General features: G+C 33.2%; 4 protein-coding genes across 4 annotated transcripts; 1 reads left to right on the top strand and 3 right to left on the bottom strand.

Moving 5' to 3' along the window:
• Positions 1-327: 327 nt before the first annotated feature.
• On the bottom strand, positions 328-3,269 carry TRIADDRAFT_52364 (uncharacterized protein; the record flags this gene model as incomplete). Its single annotated transcript, XM_002108863.1, has 9 exons — positions 328-570; positions 667-874; positions 959-1,113; positions 1,201-1,234; positions 1,302-1,423; positions 1,744-1,804; positions 2,095-2,159; positions 2,414-2,511; positions 2,942-3,269. 9 exons carry the CDS (start codon positions 3,267-3,269, stop codon positions 328-330), a joined length of 1,314 nt encoding a protein of 437 aa, XP_002108899.1.
• A 1,656-nt stretch (positions 3,270-4,925) lies between these two features.
• Positions 4,926-6,711, top strand: TRIADDRAFT_63188 (expressed hypothetical protein; the record flags this gene model as incomplete). Its single annotated transcript, XM_002108130.1, has 5 exons — positions 4,926-4,944; positions 5,548-5,823; positions 5,889-6,087; positions 6,213-6,433; positions 6,504-6,711. 5 exons carry the CDS (start codon positions 4,926-4,928, stop codon positions 6,605-6,607), a joined length of 819 nt encoding a protein of 272 aa, XP_002108166.1. The 3' UTR covers positions 6,608-6,711.
• Positions 6,712-7,660: 949 nt separating this feature from the next.
• TRIADDRAFT_52366 (uncharacterized protein) lies at positions 7,661-14,445 on the bottom strand (the record flags this gene model as incomplete). Its single annotated transcript, XM_002108864.1, has 8 exons — positions 7,661-7,726; positions 8,056-8,194; positions 9,268-9,339; positions 9,447-9,502; positions 10,208-10,253; positions 12,857-13,031; positions 13,166-13,302; positions 14,369-14,445. 8 exons carry the CDS (start codon positions 14,443-14,445, stop codon positions 7,661-7,663), a joined length of 768 nt encoding a protein of 255 aa, XP_002108900.1.
• A 1,944-nt stretch (positions 14,446-16,389) lies between these two features.
• On the bottom strand, positions 16,390-20,772 carry TRIADDRAFT_52367 (uncharacterized protein; the record flags this gene model as incomplete). Its single annotated transcript, XM_002108865.1, has 16 exons — positions 16,390-16,431; positions 16,838-16,954; positions 17,015-17,197; positions 17,269-17,407; positions 17,510-17,604; positions 17,671-17,784; positions 17,882-18,007; positions 18,074-18,176; positions 18,255-18,354; positions 18,448-18,627; positions 18,703-18,824; positions 18,938-19,034; positions 19,327-19,513; positions 19,726-19,812; positions 20,599-20,651; positions 20,766-20,772. 16 exons carry the CDS (start codon positions 20,770-20,772, stop codon positions 16,390-16,392), a joined length of 1,752 nt encoding a protein of 583 aa, XP_002108901.1.

Genomic DNA, 20,772 nt, shown 5'->3' on the forward strand with positions numbered 1-20,772 from the left:
TTGTTTGGTCATTATCTTCACGTGGACCGTGCAGTGCAAAGCAAACAGCAGCCAATAGTCTATAATAATGAAATCGATTAAAAAGCAGCTTGAAAATAATAAGAGCTAATACTATAATTGATATAATCCGTCATTCGTAACTGCAGTTAAAACCTGAAAAATCACAAAATCGTAAAAATTATTACCGAAGTTGCACACTAATTCGTCGAATCACGTACAATACTTGTTGAAGCGATTTGAGTCGATGTTCTGCATTTTGGGATATTACGTACAATGTTTTATTAGAAAATTATTCCAATTTCAGACTAAGAAAACATTATATTAACATTATATTTGTCGCTTGCCTGCTACTGAAATTATGATTGCTGAATAATAATTCAAGTATATATCTATAGCTTTTACGAAAGCATTCACAACTAATCCAGCAGTATTTGTGCCTGATCTCATAAAATCTCGTAAGTGCACATAACAGGTTCCTATATCACCAATTTCTTTTAGAAGCTTAACCAAACTGGAAGAACTTCTACCGGAAAGGTAGACATCAGCCCGAACATAAAATTTACCGACTGCCTATAATCTCAGTAAACGATTAAAGATATAACATTTTTAGAACTACTTTACATCAATTAAAATGCCACAAACTGACTGTTAGAGAGAATGATTTACATTTTTATCGTTTTGAAACATAAATGTTCTACTAGGAATGCCAAGCAAAACATTGACAGCATCTTTAACTAACTGTTCTTCCGTCATATATGTAGCTGGACAATCTAATCTAAATGCCTTAGTTGCATATTTTAGTCTATTCAGCAGTGCTAGTTCCAGACTATTATGTCCTGACTCAGACATGTAAAATTTTCGACTACATGATTTCCTGTAAATCAATTTTTGATCGTTAGCCTTCTTTTATCTATTTAATTATATACAGAAATTATAAATAAAATCTATCATTCAGCACCTTCCACGAATTTCCCATTCATAATAATGGCTGCAGAGAGCTTCGCCAACGATAAATGTGTCGTCCCAGTTGAGATAAGATTCATGGCTCTCGTTTAACTCTTTTGTTCTATCTGCAACCATGATCGGTAAAGATGAACTCGAAGTTTTATTATGCTAGAGAAACAAACATGACATGAATGATATCAGCTAGCTACTTGGAAAGTTTTCTTTATTTAATAATTAATAGTTTGCTTAACTTACATTTTTTCGGGCAACTAGATATCTTTCGGCATTACTACATTGGGGTACTATATTCAGTATTTCATATAAAATCAGAAAAAATACGAAATATTAAATCTTACAAGTTTTGATATTCATCTTGATAAAGCCTGGGAAAATTTAAACGTTCATTTAAGTGATAGACATTAGAGTGAACTATCCCTCCGAAAAGGTTAGATCCAGCTTTATTCCATTCTACGTTGCTCTATAAAAAATAAAAATACCGTATAGTAACATTCAGTAAGCAGTTACTGTAAATTGAGTGAAAGTTTTCTGTCATAATAAGCAGTATAGTGACAAAGTATTGGTTACAAACATTTATTAATTATATATATTATTTCTAGTATCTTTAACGCAGCATACGAATAAAAATAAATAATTATCACAAATTCTAAGTTCTACGGATTACCGGTTGCTTAAATTGATTATTCGGTAACATGTTAAATTTCTAAATAAAAGAATATGCGTTAAAACTATCTTTTCCATAATTTCAGTTTGTTTCATTAAAATAGCTTACGACAATACCGTAAGAAAAGGATACTTGCTGGGATCACATATTATATCATAATCTGGCGCAAAAAATTGACTATAAAAGCAGAATGAGGAATTTAGTACCACTGCTGAATAAGAAACAACCGCTTCACAAAGCATTCAAGATTTTAAAAGTCGCTGCTCCTGTGTATATTAATATCTGTAGAATATTCGTAGTCTAATACAGTACAACAGAGCAAGCTACTAACACTTAATATTCATGCTAAGTTAAGAATGCTAGGTATTCAACCGATTAATGAATTCTAAAGGTGCTGTATACAAAAAGAATATCTCCTAACTACAGCTAATAGTAAACAATGCTATTCATAACGTTATATCCCTAACTTGCAATTCGTTAATTGGAGAGGAGTTCCGCATAATCTCGGCTCGGTCGGAATCTTTTGTGTAACCTTGTAGAGCATAAGTTAAGGTCGTTGAATTAGGTATATGAAGTAATAGTTACATGACTAATCACTAAGTTGAGGCTAGTTATCGTTTATTATCCATTATTCTGTTTTTTTATTTATACAAACAGTGACGACTGTACCGCTGATTAAAAAAGGAGCAACAGAATACGTGTAATCCGCATCCACGTATGTTTCTAATTCTACCCTCATAAAACTAATAGATACTGTATAATGAAGGTACGCAGGAATATTTTTACCTTTTGCTTTGATCCGAAATCTTCCATAGCAAAGTCGGATTCAATTGTATTACCGGCCATAAGTAATAAAAAGGAAAGAATTTGTTGTGTATCACCTACTGGCACAATGAGAAAAAAAGAACAAATCTTCTTGATAATAAATAATATGTATCATAAGGTTTTGCAGGTTCTGAATCTACAAGAATTTTCCTTTTTCATGGTAATATTCAAGCAGTATACTGTACTGTATCATTATTTAAAAGCATACGCTTAAACGTTTTACTACAATTATAATTTTTGCATCAGTTACATACCTATATTCGTAATTCTATTTATTCACAGCAATAACTCTATTTGCTAACTAAGATATGAGAGCTATACCAATGGTCACTAATTAATTATGATGTCAGTTACTGTAGCCACATAAATGCGAAGAAACAATTGTAGAAATTGCATTGATGTACTCAATGAAGATCAGCTCAAGATCCATGCTATCCTACTGAAGATTGTTTTACTGAGGTACGTAAACTTATAAACCAAATTACTAACCGCGGTCTAAAAGTTGATTTAGTAATGTATCCAACTTTACAGCATCTTGTTGTCTTTTAGCATAACTTAAATACATCCCATACGCTATAAAACGCCAGTGATTTGATGAATTGTGGTGAAAGCTTTCGTTAGCATGATCCCCATTGGCCCAGCTATTCAATCCTCCAAATAGCAATTGTTGGTAAGCGATCGCAAGTAGTTGCTTATTGAGGATTTTTCTGTCGTGGCTACTACGTTCTTTACGTAAAGTGACACCTTGAGTGATGGTATCGCCGGCAAAGATATCGCAGAGTTGATAGAATAACTGGTAAACACTTGTGTTCGACATGACAACATTCAAATTGAAAATATAATCAGAGAATCAAACGTTGACTTTGCAACTTTCCATGTCTGCTCTCCACTTCAGCTTGAGCTTTCTACTACTGCGTACCCGAACAGTACTGTAATGTTATGAGATTTTGAATTTAGAGAGAAGGCGCCGTAAATACGATACAGTCACAGTATAGTACAGTACAGTACCATCAGCGACGTACTGTACACTGTACTGTACAGTCACAGTATGTACTTTACAGTACCATCAGCGACGTACTGTAAACTGTACGCAGTTGTACCCTACAGTCACAGTACAGTACTTTACAGTACCATCAGCGACGTACAGTACAGTACAGTACACTATACGCAGTTGGACACTATAGTCGCAGTAAGTACTTTACAGTACCATCAGCGACGTACAGTACTACAGTATACTGTATACTGTACTGTACTGTACAGTACTGTACAGTACTGTACACTGTACGCAGTTGTACTGTACACTACAGTACAGTCACAGTACTGTGTACAGTACTTTACAGTACCATCAGCTACGTACTGTACTGTACAGTGTACACTATACAGTACAGTACGCAGCAGTACTGTACATGTACTGTACAAACGAAGTTCAAAGCTGAGTACAGTATACTGTACGGTAATGTCGGCCATACTTGGCTTAGTACTACTGCATACTTGCACCTTTTTCTTGACATTACCTATATAAAGTAGCATTATGAGCATGCATTTCACATTTTGACCGTAAAAGCGGTTCATTTCGCTGAGTGACTAGCGAGATGATGCATAAACTTACTGTCAAAGCATGCAACTAACGTAGGGTCAGCTCTAATAAATCATTTATTCAACAACAAATAAATAAATAAAATCGAATCGTAACGTGCTCAGACGTACAGATGTATAGACTAAAATTAAATCCATACCACCCATCCCCGCGTGAATCCATGTGACGCAACCGATCATCATCATCGTCAGTCTGCTGCTTGACTGTACAGTACTGATGCGCGTACTGTACACTGTAAGGTCCCTTTGTCGGGCATCCGAGTATTTATCTAAAGTTTACTCTCTGTAATCACTTGAAATTGCACTTATTGAAGTTAGTAAAACGTGCTTTAGATAATTCTATATCATGCGATAATAATGCCATGATATGAAATTGTCTAAGCATGGTTTTTTCTTTCACTTTGTGCATTTCCGATCGGCCTAACATGTAACAACCACGACAACGATTACAGCAGCTGTCGGCCTGTCGCTGAACCAGTACAGTACATCGCACTGTACTTTACTACAACTGCACTTGAAAATTAAACTGGCAGCTGTAAGGAATTTACAGTACAGTACACTGTACACTGTACATAAAGTACTGTACAGTGCCGGGCCCTAGATCGCTTGAGCAGCGTTGTACTGTAGCGAGCATGCGCACCGCTAAAAGCACGGTAGATCCAGCAGCGAAAAATGGCGACCAATTTGTTGAGACGACGTGTTATCAACTTTCACCCAGAATCGTAAGCTGCCAGATAATTATCCCTGTTGAAATTAACCTATAGTATTAAAAATACAACCAACATACACTTTAACCCAAGTTACTCAAATTTAATTTTTACCAGGCTAAATTCTCAATGATTTCCTTATAATATTTAGATTATCTGGAATCCGCAATATGGCCACCCTGAAAGACGGTTGGTGATTAACCTATGTCGTGATAATACTCTAAAATTCGCTTATTACATACTATTATAGCCACTACATAATCCTATAATATTTAAAATGATTAAGATATACGACAGTGAATGAAGAAGTGGCTAGCATAATATTGATTATATAAATAATTTTGCATTTCATCATCTCCATTTTAAAGGTTCAATAATGCCGTTCAACGGCACTTTTGCAAATCACACTCCATCCAGTAGTCGTATACGAATTGAATCTGTATGGCATCATACACCCGCCCCACATATGCGATTTACGTCATAGTTGTAGGACGTATACTATAATTATAGTGAAGACGTTACTCTAAATTATACAATATGACCACATAGTATGTGAAATCATACGGCTTTAGATTTCATGAGAACCAAATTTGATCTACGGTACTGCACCGTATTCATGCACGTAAAGTAAACGTCTATACAATCGCTTCTTTTTTTAATGAACCTCTCAATTCGCTATACTAGATTCCTTCGTCTGTTGTATAATTACTAGTCCAGTCTAATAATTCAAATGTTGTAAAAAGGATAATTTCCGTTATACTTTTATTTCATTATAACTGTATGATTTTCTAGTTGCCCTGCGCCTGAGATCTGTAAAAAATATTCAAAAAATCACCAAATCAATGAAGATGGTTTCAGCTGCCAAATTTGCCAGGGCCGAACGTGATCTTAAAAGTGCCAGAAGTTATGGTGAAGGAGCTGCAGCACTCTACAAGTCTATGGAATTGGATAGTGAAGAAAAAAAACCTAATCATATGATGATAGCTTTATGTTCCGACCGTGGTCTTTGTGGCGCTGTGCACAGTAGCATTTGCCGTACCATAAAAGCAGATTTAGCTGAAGCTCCTGGTAAATTATCAGAAATCTCTACTTATTTAAAAATGCAATTAACATATCATATTCTCCCTTCTTAGAAAGCAACACTAAATTAATTCTGGTTGGAGATAAAGCCCGTGCTCAGCTTCAACGCCTTCATCGCTCACGCTTTCTGCTTGTTTTCACTGACTACGGAAGGAAACCTCCCCAATTCATTGAAGCTGCACATATTGCTAGAGAAATCCTTAACAACGACTTTCAATTTGAAACGGCTGACCTGCTTTATAACAAATTTAGGTTGTAGCTTATTTAGTAAATCTTCGTTAATATCTCTTATGTCACGGAATACTAATTACAAACCCAGATATTTAACTATCGAGAAGTAAGCGTCCCTTATTTATGATTCAATATCTTATTTATAGGAGCGTCATTTCCTATGAAACGATCAAAGAACCTCTACGTTCTGTTGATGTAATAGCTAATAGCGAAAAGATTTTGAGCTACGACGACGTAGATCACGAAGTCGTCAGAAGTTATCAAGAATTTGCTTTAGCTAATTCAATATACGCTGCTATGAAAGATGGCGCCGCAAGCGAACAAAGTGCACGTATGACAGCTATGGATAACGCTAGCAAGAATGCAGGTACGTAAACTATTTCTTCGTTATAAATAAACTGAAACATCTACTGAAAAAGTTTCGTTTTCTTACGTAGGTGAAATGATCGACAGCCTCACTCTGACTTACAATAGAACTCGTCAAGCCGTTATTACCAGAGAGCTAATTGAAATTATTTCTGGAGCTGCAGCTTTAGAGTAAAAGTAAAGGATTATGTAATTCAATTTTATTAAGATATAAAATTACGCAATGTCATCACTTAATGGAAGCGTGAACTATTTACACATATGAAACTTAAAATAAACTTTATGATATAACGTCTTCAAAGGAGGAATGATATGCATCATTGTTCAGCAAAGGCTTAAGCTGCTATAAAATGCAAATCCGGGTTGAAACCTTAGGCTTTAGGTGTAATAAAGGATCTTTATACAATGTCTCTTGTTTCAACTAGTCATTTAATAGTAGCAATTTCGTTCAGCATATCTTGGCAACATACCGTAAGTGGTCTAGGAATAACAAATAGTAAAACTTAGTCCCGAAATCAATTCTATCCTAATAATGCTTAAACAAATGCTAATCGAAACTTGTAAAATATCTTGGGCGACAGGTGCTCTATGACTAGGAGCATTTGTCAATTGGTATATTCCAAGAATGCATATTTAAGAATTAGAACTGTATATTTAGGAAATTGCAGATTACAGGACTCCATCTATTTATTATCTGATAGGAAGGATTACTTTAAGAATTATAATTATCGTCAAACATGATGCCTATTCTTACCACAAACATATACGCGTATACTATATAGCATTGTACAACTTAACCATGACGATAAAGAATGATTAGCACTAGTAGTTTAAATGAAACGGTTACCTTAACTGATTCATGGAAGGTAAACACAAATCCTAAACCTGTGTTATCAAGACTTCCAAAGCACTGTAGGGAACTGTTTTGTATTGAAAAGAATATCAATTGCACATGAATTCATGCAGGTTCACAAAATCAAACGATCGGATGATATACTCATATGCAGTAACAACGGTAGATTTCTTTTATTCTCTAATTTATTTGACCATCGATTAGTGCACGGAAGAATTTCGCTTTGATTGAACATAATTACATTATATCATATACTGTACGCTTAGTAAAACAATCTTAACTAATAATTAGCAACTACAAATGAACTCGCTTTTTCAACTGCAGCGAAAGGATGGAAAATCATTACGTTATTAAGGCTCAATAAAGCACTCTTAACTAATAATCAGCAATTTTAAATGAACTCGTTTTTGCTACTGCGATGATAGTGTGATAGGCCGATAGCTGTAACAAATCAGCAAATTAATAATAATTAGTAGAGCCTGCACAGTGTATACCACTTAAAAAACTTGAAGAAAACTTGTGACCCAAAGACTTTCAAATCAATTAAATTACAAATGGCGATGTACGATATGAAGGATTACTATGAGACACTATATATACCGAATGTTTTCAATACAGTATTATTTTAGCGCAGCTACTTTCACAAGGTAGTCTTACATCGCTCAATTCGCCTGCATTTAGTGTATATGGTAATAGAAGGAATTAGCAAAATTTGAATACTGGACAGTATCCCAAGTTCGCACAAGTGTCCACTGGAGATCCTGACAGACCTCTCTAGTGGATAGTCCAAACGTTACGTTGATAGGCACGCCCTTGGCAACCTCTGCTAAGTTACTTTGTATAGTTCTTCCTTTGCCTCTTAAGAACTTTATTTTTGGTACTAAGTGTGATTCTAATCCTTGAGATAGACTGTAAAATATAGCACATTACAACTTGATTAACTGTCTTATGGACCATGGTCCGGTTACTCGATATCCCTTTAATATTATGCTATGAGTTCATATCTGGCTTGCAAAATAGCTGGGACTAAAGACAGTACTTATTGTACAACGATACATGCGGCATAATAGAGTCCTGTATGCAAAACGACTCGTATATGCGGTGTACACAGTCAAGTAGGTAGTTAAGTATACAAAGCTATAAAATATATATACGGGTATATATGTATACGCGTATTTACTGATTGTGAAATATATTATACTCACTTTCAAAACTGGTACGCGAGTAGGGCGTTCGACTAGCTAGTATTGTAAAAGTTTACACTACAGTTATACTTTGCTCAATCGCACGTATAGGCACACGTATACGCGTATATACGGTATACATATACATATATATATATATATATGTATATACTGTAGAACGCGCGACGTAACAATATACAGGTTAATCAGATGCAACATACGGTGTTATGGAAGACTGGATCTATCACATTATTTTAGCCATCAATTTTTTTACTTTTATAGTTTTCTGGTTTGATCAAGTATCCCTAATATACAATTGGAAACAAGTAAAAGAATTTAACTTGCTTTTATTACTATGGGCTTCTGGTATCATTGGAGGGTGGTTAGCAATGATAGTCTTCAGGCATAAAATTCGAAATAAGCCGTTTATAATTAAGGCTGCTATACCGACAGGAATCTGGGTAATTTATTATTTCTATTACATGGTTAATTAATTGAAAAATAACTCATAAGAATACAGAATATCATGAATCATTCATGACAAGAGAAGATAATACTAACAAATTGCTGCAATTGGAAGAGACACAACTTATTGCAAGATTTTACTAAAACTGGCTACACCATGGCCCTCATGTACGTGAGAAGATAAAACGATATAACATCCTCTGAATACATGATAACCATACAGTAGATTCAGATAATTAAATCAATTTTTATAAACTAGTAAAATCTATAGTAATACATGTGCCTTTATTAACGTGGTACATAGCATGATATAATTTTGACGACACCATTTACCGTAATGTACACTCGTTGTTCACGTATTGTACACTACCAGTATTTGCACCGCGGATCAAAGTTCTAGAACTTCTAGTTGTGAAGTCAAAAATTCAACAATAATGACGTATAGTAAGAAGGTCATCGATACTGAGGAGTAACCACATACGATATAGAGAGTATGCAATAAGGATGAGTACCTTTCTTTTTTAGAAACTCTCGTCACAAATATAGACCAAAAAAATAACTCGCACAACTGTGTATATATAAACATATTTAATTAATTAACTGTAAAATAATATAATTATGCCCTTATATGATAAGTTTTATTTTACACCTCATATTATGGTGCTGTTCTCTATTCTGTTGCGATTATTGTCGGTAATCTCTGATGAACCGGTATATGCTCCAATAAATTATAGCTTTACGCTTTAGCCTCCCACCGCTCTGGAGATCTATGAATTTTTTATTTGCTTTGAGTTAATAAGTGTATCTTTAATTTCAAAAGCGTAAATCTACGATACCCCACTCCTTATTCATCTATTACTACTGTATATCTAGACTAAAAAATTGGGACGTGTGAAATGTGATTATTGCGTTGTGCAAAATTCATTTTTATTTAACCCAAAGTGGTATGGTACTGTACATTAGTGTACTCCACTGTCTATTGCATATTCCGAAATTTTAAAGCAATCAAGGCTAGCCGATAAATATACAAGTTATAAGCTCAAATTCTAATTACGAATTAAAGTTAAATTAGACTAAAAGTATAATACAAAAGCATGCACTTTGTGATGTTTCGGAAGGTTGAGAGTTCGGCATTAGTCGCAATAAGTACAATAGAATAGTTAACGGAAGAGTAACCTTTATTGAGCTAGTGTAAGAGAATAATCGTGTGAGTAACGACGTGACTAGTTGAATAACTATAGTGGTGTAGAATAGGTAAAGCGTATAAGCTTACCATGTAACCACCAGAACTAACTAACAAGATAGGTGAAAGAAGATAGCTTTTATAATGTTAGGAGCACAGTAGGAGGAAATTATTTACAGGCGCGAAGGATTCATGAAAATACAGTAAGTTACTTCTATGTTAAGCTAGTGCTACGGTAAGTTAGCTAGAGTACAAGATATTTCCACGGAGTAAATTGTTGAATATTGATCATACAGTACATGATTAGAGTTATATTACAGTCTTAGAGTTATGCTACAGTCTAGTGAAACTAATACTTTTACTAAAAATAGACTGTACCGTATTTAGAAGTAAACACTACACACTTTGTGATATACTATATCAGGTAGCTATAAGCGAAAAAATTAAAGAATAACATCGATAAAGTAGAATTATTTCCTACTGCATCTTTCGAAGCCATCCCTACATGTAAAGCTTCATATCTGCTATAAAATTATACCTCAAAGGCATAAACATATTATCTCCAATAATATTATGTCTATATATTTTGATCATAACTCTGCTACTAGACTGCGGTACAAGAGCTAAACTTCTAAAAAGCATGACCGTGTAGAAGTAGGGTGCAGTACCTAAGATCATTCTTATTTTCATATGGTTATAGCATGATAGAATAATTACTAATGTAAGTTAATTTTAAACTTTTCATAGATACTTTCATATATGCATATTAGATAATTATCACCATGTAGCAACTGGAAAGTGTACTAGATAATACTGTACGATAGAATTCCTATTCACAACGATATAATCAAGAACCAATATATTACAGGACCAGGTCTATATACCCTAACTAGCTGATCGCACACACTCAGCTATGTGTTGTCAATAATAAATTCTATGATATAGTGTAGCATCTTCCCAACTATCTAGGTTAAAGACAATCGATTATTTGATATCAAATGTTTGATAAATAACTCTTAACCTGCTCTTTCACTGTATCATTAACATGATTTGTAAGGAATCGAATCCAAGAGAAATTTTCTAATTCAGATAGTCATAATTGTATCCTTTATTTACAGTAAAATGAATTTTATAAACTTTAACATTTATTTCTTTCTACTCCAAACCCAACACTCCTCGCACTGACTCCTTTCTACATATGTACGCTTTTAGACGCACCTCATTCAGAAAGAAACTTCACGGCCACGGGTGTACATTAATAAAAAAAACATGGACGTATGCTTACTACCGATATTCGGAGGGCTTGATTTGTATTAACTATCTATATCAAAGAGATTTCGAGGCTAATAGTAAGCATGGATGATAAGTATCACCACTTTTTGAATGTGCATCACTTAAGAGCTGAACTATCTGGGCGATACGTGTACTAATGATGGATCAAAACCGAATCGAAGTACGGTCCTAACATGAGTACTAACATCGAAAAGATACAGTTTACCCTATATTATACATATATTGGAGAGCTGGATTTAACAGTCCATAAAATCCAGGTAGCGCACTAATAATCTAGATGGTACCGAATAAAATACGATTTCAGTGTATATATACATAACTACAGTATTCGATGTATTAGTTTGTGAGGACAGATTACCGTACACTAGTCTCGTGAGTATGGATTGTACATCTATTTAAACCTTATCCTCTACATTTACTGAGATGTGTATAGTGTGTATTGTACAGTATCAAAGAATCGAACCATGAACTCTTGTAAATACAATTTAGAGCATCCAATTAAAATACGTATGACATTGACATAATATGCCTGATATGCGTAGAGTATATTAATAATGTACCATATTTTACATTACTTTTGAAAAAGTTTTGTGGGTCTAATTCAATATACCCAAGCACACATTAGCGTTTATGTTGCAATAACTGGTGAGATTCTTGCAAGTACTAAATAATCTATAATGGTTTTCTTTTTTTTAATATTCCACACGCATATTAAACCTTTCTATATAAATTCTCATATTTGAAGACAATCGTAATTTTAATTATAATTGCATAATTATACATTTTTAAAGTATTATACAGCACATAATGATCCATATCATGATCCATATCAGAACTTATACATTGGACTAATTAAATGAATAGCTCTCTAATAAAAATGCATTCTTATTCAATTTATGAGATCTGCATAACCACGATAAAAATTTTACCGATTACATGAATTGTTACTAGAAATATAATCGAATTATGAAATCTAACACTTAAAATGCATCTGATGGTAAACTCCTGTATAATATCAGGCTAAAGTATTATGTATCATTAATTGGCCGAATCAATGTCTCTACATCTGTAAAATATCTATCAAAGCAGATATAATATCTATACAGTGAACTCCAATCTATAAAATTTTAAAATTAACTGCTATAGAATGAGAAATAAAGTGAATATGATGACAATTTGGTGCACAGCATACTCTTTAGTGCTTATATCATACCCATCTCGTACAAAATAAATTTAAATGTAGCCTATTTATTACTGAACACAATTTGTAAGCTAAGAATATTGCTTTAATGGCAATATATAAGCTAAATATAGATACAATTATCTTAAGCTTTGAACTGTTTGCTAATATAATATAAAGTCATGGGTTGTGATCAATGGTACCGTACTAACTAGTGTTGCTTGTAAAATGAAATATCTGAGATTTCTACGTTAATTTAATTTTACCTGATAATAACGGTATTAGCGGGTTGATTTATATAAGTAGAAGTATAGGGTGGCGGCGGCGGCTGTTGAAACGTACCCATCGGTTGGGCCATGCCGAAATTCTGCGGTGCAGTCTGCATTCCGGGATTATACATTGGCGGATAGTTTACAGTTGTGGTAGTGTGAGTAGCCGGAACTACAGATATACAGCGTAAAAAATTGTCATGTTAGAATATAAAGTAGAAAATTTTAATGTTAAATAATTTCAGTAGGTTCAAAATTTTGTTAAAGCAACATATACAGAATAATTATCTGATATGAAGGACTTACTGACGGCAACAGTTGTTGGTGGGCCTGTAGAAGCGGCAGCGCATCCTATCGCGCCTGCACAGCAGACACAAATTAAAACTGGGATAACGATAATTACAATGAAACAGCCAATGGCAATACCAATGATACCACCAACGCTAGAGAAAAAAAAACAGTCGTATAAGACTAAGATGATATCAAATATGGTGCATAATCGGCAGTTTAAATAATGATCTAAAAATCTTTGAATAGGTATACTCAATCTTCAAGCAGTATTTTAAATTGTGTTTCAGTTTACATACCTTCCATTTACGCACCACACTTATAATTTTAATATTAATTAATTAGCTACTACCCCTAATAGATTTTGTAGTGTTATATATTTTAGAAGGAAACGAAAACAAGATAGATGAGAGTAGATGGCGTCTATTGACAGCTAGAGTTAGGGGACGACAAGGGATAAATTAGATTCGCGCCAAAGAGATTACGGACATGTACAAGAGTAAGGTATTTCTTACGGATATTATACGTTATTCATTCACAGTCCAATCTCAATAATGAATCTTGTAGCAGTAAGTATTGCCACCATTGGATGTTAGCGAGTAAATGACTAGTGTGGTCACACAGCAGATTCTATGTTTCCGTTTAACTAAATTTATGCTGTTATAACAGTAATGTTAATGCTGCTAATAATTAAGCATGTAGTTTATATTCGTAAAAGAATTCTGGTCTTCGATTGAGGAACGAAGAATATAAGAAAAAATGATAAATCAAGCAATTATATCCAAGAAAAAACTTAAAAACATCTTCCTATTTTAGTTCTCAGTTTCTTCAATTTTCTTACTATCGCATGCAAATCTTACTTAGTATACTACACTAAGCGTGCGCCTAGGTACCGGGTAAATATAGACGCAATGGCAACTACAGTAATATTAAAGCTCAAAAATCCCATTCTAAAATTGCTTACTTTGTTACATTGTGAAAATAATTGGCATTAAGTACATGTATTGAATTAATTAAAGCTTGAACTTTTACCCATGCTTCATGTCAGTATATTTAGAATTTTTAAGGTTTAATGAAATTTACAAAAGTTAAACAGAAAATTGTTTGAAGACCATACGGTAGGTTTAATTTCATTCTTGTGCGATTAATTTAGATTAATGTGGTCTTCTAAATGTTATTTTTCGCATTAATAATAGCTATTTGTTTGTTACAGTTCCTTACTTTAAATAAGCCCAAGCTCCATCGACGTAACAGGCCAATAGAAGAAATAGGACTGAAGGTGTAACTTTATTTTCCATAACCCTTTCTATCAAGATTCGATTTCTATGATACGTATTTTGATCAAAATTATTAAATAGGCATACAAAACACGGTTATCAATATTTTCAAGATCAAAATATGCTACATTTTACTTTTATTCTATTTGATTAGTAAAACTTCTCAGCCTCGTTATATGAGATAGAATGTCGGTATATTGTCAATGAAAAATCAAGGTAACAGTGAAACTAAAATAAGTACAAGCCCTTGGCAAGATTACGCTATGTAATACAGCCGTAACCACCTGTTTATTGACTTCTGTCACTCCACACCCTGGAATCAAATTGATTACAACTTCATGGATCAGTTACATGCACATTATCAGTACCATTGTAATACGTCATAAATTTATTCATTATTTAACTGTAAGGAAGAACCGATTGATAGCTTTAGTGCATGACGAAATCAAAACCATGGTAACCCGATGAGTAGATCCAATGTGATAATCGCGCATAATATAACCATACGTATGATACCTGAGATACTCTTCCATATAACACTTGTCAAAATCAAGTATAGGTGTGGGATATTAACTGATTAACCAGTTAATTATTAATTGCCTAGGCCTGGTCAAATATGAGTAATGAATGGCGATATGGTATAGGGCGTGGCGCCAATTTCACATTTTAAGTTAGAACTCGCTTGATTAGTTATATCATCGGCTGCTACTGCACCCGTTAATCTTCGTTACTTTTCATTTAGATACCCAAATTAATATCATCTGATTACTTATTATAACTGTAGATATCTCAGGATTTTAATAATTCAAGAGTTCAATTTACCTTTCATGACACTAGTTATGACAAAAATACTTCATATAACAGCAATAACTACATATGTAAAGGCCAGAATTGCGTAATTTTTTACGATGCTACGTTGTGTATACTTGTATGGGCATAAACATATCATTGAAATATTTTTAGAGTAGCAACCGATTGATGTAAATCAGCACTTAACTATTTAGATTGGCATAATGCTGCAATCTAGAATTATTGATTACATGGAAATACGACCACGTTAAGCATTATAAAAATATATATAGAATATGAGTTAAAAGAAAGAAATCTAATTATTAGATACAGTCATTATAATATTCTTCTTAACAGTAAGATTAATAAAGAAATTTTTACGTTGTTTTGGTAAGCTATGCACTGAAATAAACAGAATTGGACCTTTTAGAATTGAAGAAAATTTGCAACAACTTACAACAGATTGTTATTTATAATTTAATCAATGACCTTCCTGGTCACTCTACTTGATAGAATTGTGATTGCTGCAAAGTGCGACTTACTACACTTCATTAATGTAACTACTTCAAGAAAGCTACTAGTTGGGTGATGTACCGTAACATTTATGATCGCATATTACAAATATAGTGATAACTGTTTTATGCGGGTATAAAACGGATATCTACCAAGAAATACTTCCGAAAGCAATTGTACATCGTAACGTGTGACCATACTCTACGGGAAAACACCTGCGTAAAATGAGCTAATGCTAATGCATGATGAATAAATATACTGTAGTAATACTGTTACCAAAATAATTAACAATTTCTTTGAAAGATCACAGAAAGTATCATCTATATAGTAATAATGACGACTGTGTTCGACAGAAACACCAGAACTACTTCAGAGTTACCTACCAATTGGACAGATAAAGAGGATTGAAGATAGTCAGTTTGATATCGAGTTTGACTAGGTATAGCTACTTCAATTACGTTTTGTATATAACTAAGATTTTGTTATTATTTAATAAATGAAGCATAGAATAAAGATACCAGTTGAACGTAATCAAGTACTCATAAATTACTCAGAAATGTAACGAAATCCTAATGACGAAAGATTTATTCCTTGTGTTACATTGCTGATAATAGTCTACAGAGCACGAAAGTTTAGAAAGTAGATCTTCAATTCTTTAGAATATCAAATAGAGTTGACTTTGTCGGCATTGTCTTTATTGACGTACTAATGGGAATAATTACAATCTTCAGAATTACGATTATAATCAGCCCTAGTGATACTACCATGCTTACGAGTATATCAAACATAGAATGCAACGTAAAAAATAGTAGCTCATTCTAGAATCATCGCAACAGTCAAGGCAAGGTAGTGATACGTTATAAGTAACAATTCTTTGTTAAAATAATTTAATCCTTTCAGAATTGAAATAGAGATTGGACGAATTATACACCAATGACCAAACATAAGGAATAAAAAATTCTTCAGGACGGTCCTCTTCGACATATTTGAAACGAAGATCAGGAAATTTCTGGAAAGATTCACAATAACAAAATTATCCAAATCCATTGGCAATGTATCACTCTAATAATGATAAGAATAATCTTCGACTTTCATAGCTTAAAACTGTTACCTTTAATCTATCACCAGGCCACAACTGAGCCCCTTCATTAATAACTCTAAATACCGTTTCTACAGATAAGTTTGATTCGCCCGTTTCTTCCAAGCGCGTATTAAAATAGGTTAAAACCTACGAAGAATATCGCTATGAGTATTTAAAAATAACAAAAACTGTTACATCTTTTTATACCGTTTCTATATTTTGTATGATATCTTGAAATATAGGATGAGTTCGGAACTGAATGAATAATTCCTTTTGATGTAGCATTGCGTAAATTAGATGTGGATTATATTTCAAGGAGTGCGTTAAACAGCTGTTAATGATTTCTAAAACCATTCGGATGACTTCTTCAAGGATTGCTAAATCTGCAGCCTATTATCAATTATATGATTATGATTATATTTAATTGTACATAATAAATGTAATTAATTTATATTTCTTACATAATCGCTAGATTCCTGATATTCTTCTAAAATTGATTCTGATTCTTCATGTGATTTATTATCATTCTTTTGCTGGCTTGCGTACTGTCTCATCTTTTCGCTAACTTTAGCGTGCTTCTTAGAAAGGATTCCGTATAAACTAAAAACCACAATGTATATTAAAAAGAAAAGTATCAGTTAAATCTTTTTGTTTTAAAGGTGCCACGTACTGTAGATGACCTAATAATAATAGCTCAATCACCTTAAGAGTCTCTGAGCAACGTATGGATGAAGAGCTCGAAAGTGAGCGGACATATTCGCCAAAGCAGCCAAGCAATTAGTATGAAGGTACTTGTCCTACATAAATACCATGCAAGTCAGTACAGTTGCATATTCTACACTTGTACTGGAAACTTTACTAACTCTCATTTTTGCCATGTTGAACTGAATTGTTCTAATTACAATCAAAACTAACAGTCCTCCAAGCGTTATATCATTCAAAGACCTTTCAGTAAACCACGCTACCGATCGTAAATCCTATAGTAAAAGACATGATTCTTTATGAATTCTCCAATACTTCAAATAATTGATATCACAACGTAAAGTTAATGATTGTTATATACTCGCAAGTTACCAGAATATGAATAGAATTGTTAAACCCACTATCTTGGCTCAAAATAAGTAGTATAATTAAAGCCATATAGATGTGATGTGAATTCTTTTCCTCCGCTTCGTAGAGTAACTTTAGTATAGGTATTACCTTTAAACAAATCACACAAAATCAACTGTCCGAAATTTGTAGTAATCCAAATACAACGTCACTTACCAGAGAATCTATATCAACGCGTGAAAGCACATACGAAGCAAAACTGGGATTTCGATGTAATAATAAATACAACAAAAGGGTCGTTTCATCGGCATGTAATTCTCTAAAAAGTCATTCACATAAATTTAGTAGAAGATAATATCTTAAAAACACCGGCTTCAAGGTTTAGATTTAAAATTACTTGCATATAGTATTGTACAGTTGACTCATATTGAATGATGAATCGTGCGGAGAGCTGGAAGGAGTGTCATCAGAATGTGCAGATTCGATCTCAACATTAACTGAAATATATATATATAAGCAAAGTTACTTTAAATTTTATGCATTCCTAAATAAAAGAGATAATACAGAGGAATGAAATGTAACTACTGTACCATCAGATTCCTTAGCTCCAAGCCGAAATAATGAATGCCTGAAAGGATTAAATTTTCCTTCATCTTGTATATGATGGCTAGATAAAGCTAATAATAGTAGCAAAGACTGTACTCCCAAAGGTGATTTGCGATTATCTTCAGGAATTGCATTTGTCTTAGATACCATCGACCAAAGACCAGCTAAGAACATAAAATATTCACCATATTACAATTTACTAAAAGTACCGGGTTAGCACCGCTTTACCACATACGTACAGGCTACAGCTGATCCAATGTTGTAAAATAATCCTGTATTAAGATACAAGGATATCTTCTTTGGCGGAGGTACTTGCTGAGTAAAGTTATCAAGTAAAGACCGTACAACATTTTGAGCGACGCTAAAAAGTAGAAATGCAAGCAGATTTTAAGCACACTACAATAATAAAAACAGGCAATAGAGAGTTTATCAGTTTATAGCTTCTTATACCCACGAATTTTCGTAAAAGTTTACCTCTTTTGAGCCATGATTACTTTATGAAACGGGCTATTGCACGATGTTTTTGGATTATAGATTTCGGCCGAAAGTAAACTTAATATAATATTGATGGCTTCGTAATGGATGTAGTAGGTATTTTTTCTATGTGTTATATTAGAATCAAATGTGAGGATACGACATACCCATACGTTAAAAGCAAAGAATTAATGTTTTATTCAGTGTTTTCTTACATGATCGGAAAAGTTATAATTATATTCATTAATTCCCTAATAAAGACCCTCAGTAACTCTAAAAAATTTATGATAACTAGTATCAATCTTCCTTATCATATAATTTACGATATGTCAAGGTAATAAAACCTAATGCTGCATGGCATTAAATCCAAACCTTATCGTTATACTTACTTTCTTCTGGTATCAGTCTAATATCATTATTTGATTGCAAGTCTTTCTCATCGTCATTTAAATTTTGGTCTCTGATCTCGCTATTTACAGATATTATTGTATCTGTCAATTTGGCTACGTTAGTTTCTTTCTTTCTTTCGTCATCACATTCAGATACTTTCTTTTTATTAACGGAATCTTCCTTAGTCTAATTAAGTTAAAGGAAATTAAATTTTGATAATCATAATAAATCTGTCATTTCAGTAGATGTAAAACTAAAAGTTAAAGCAATCATCTAAAAGCATTTAAAAAGTTTAATTACATCATTAATGATAAATATCTATTTTAGCTATCCACAAATATTACAGTATAGAAGTCATGAAGTTCCAATTGTAACGAAACCATCATTCATAAATTTACCTCATGAATGAATCTAATTTGAGGATTACGCGGACTGGATAAGAATTGCCTGACAATTGTTTCTTCCCGTAATACTTCAAACTGATACTTGCAGACGAACCGAATTATCAACAAGCAGTTGTACGTAATTAAAGCGCTATGGTTACTGTAATAGAGAAAATGATTTCATTATGGTTGCATCCTGTTATGGAACACATAGTGATATCATTTAAATGGTTTTATATGAAGACAATCAGTATATCTTATGCAGTAAACTTTTGCGTACTTTTATAAAAGTTAAAAGGTACTGTATAGAAAATGATTAAAAACACACCATACACTGTTTAGTAACTATTCTTTTAGTATTGTTAATTGGATATGATGACAGATAGCACAGTAAAATAATAATTATATTCATTACATTACAATACCCGCGTGATACTTTTAATCAAGAATAAAAAAATAGGTCAATGATATAACTTGTGATATTTTAAAATGCATGGTACTGTAATGGAAATGTCTAACTTGTCCACAATTATTGTAAACTACGAAAGTAGAAACTACCCAATAATGAAGTATTCATGCGTATACAGTACTACAGTACTTTGCAGTACGAAATAACAACGCTATCAACTACCATAAAGTATATATTTTAAGCTAATAAACTAACTCGACGTATCTATCGACTTTTATCCATTCCTGGATGTGGTTCAGTAAGAAACGAATCATCGTACCAAAGTTGCCAGTCGACAGATTATTCCTTGCTATAAAGTGCAATATGCAATATTAGCAAATGTAGCGCTGAGTTGAATGAATTTATTATAGTCAATTCTATTACGTAGTCGGTGCGAGTCCTCTAAGTATAATTAATAAGGTGAAGGTAGCGTAGCTTACCAAAAACAATGTTGATCGATCGAATTGACTCCTCCACGTTCTTTTCTGCACAGCTATTTAAACAAAAAGTCAGTAATGTAGCTTAATCGCTGTGCTTGCAATTGTGTTTTTGATTCTAATATAGCTATGAGATTGTGATTGGCTATTGTATTAAATAAAGGTCTTACCAGTCAT

The sequence above is a fragment of the Trichoplax adhaerens genome, genomic scaffold (assembly GCF_000150275.1).
Source record: "Trichoplax adhaerens TRIADscaffold_1 genomic scaffold, whole genome shotgun sequence".
Classification (NCBI taxonomy): Eukaryota; Metazoa; Placozoa; class Uniplacotomia; order Trichoplacea; family Trichoplacidae; genus Trichoplax; species Trichoplax adhaerens.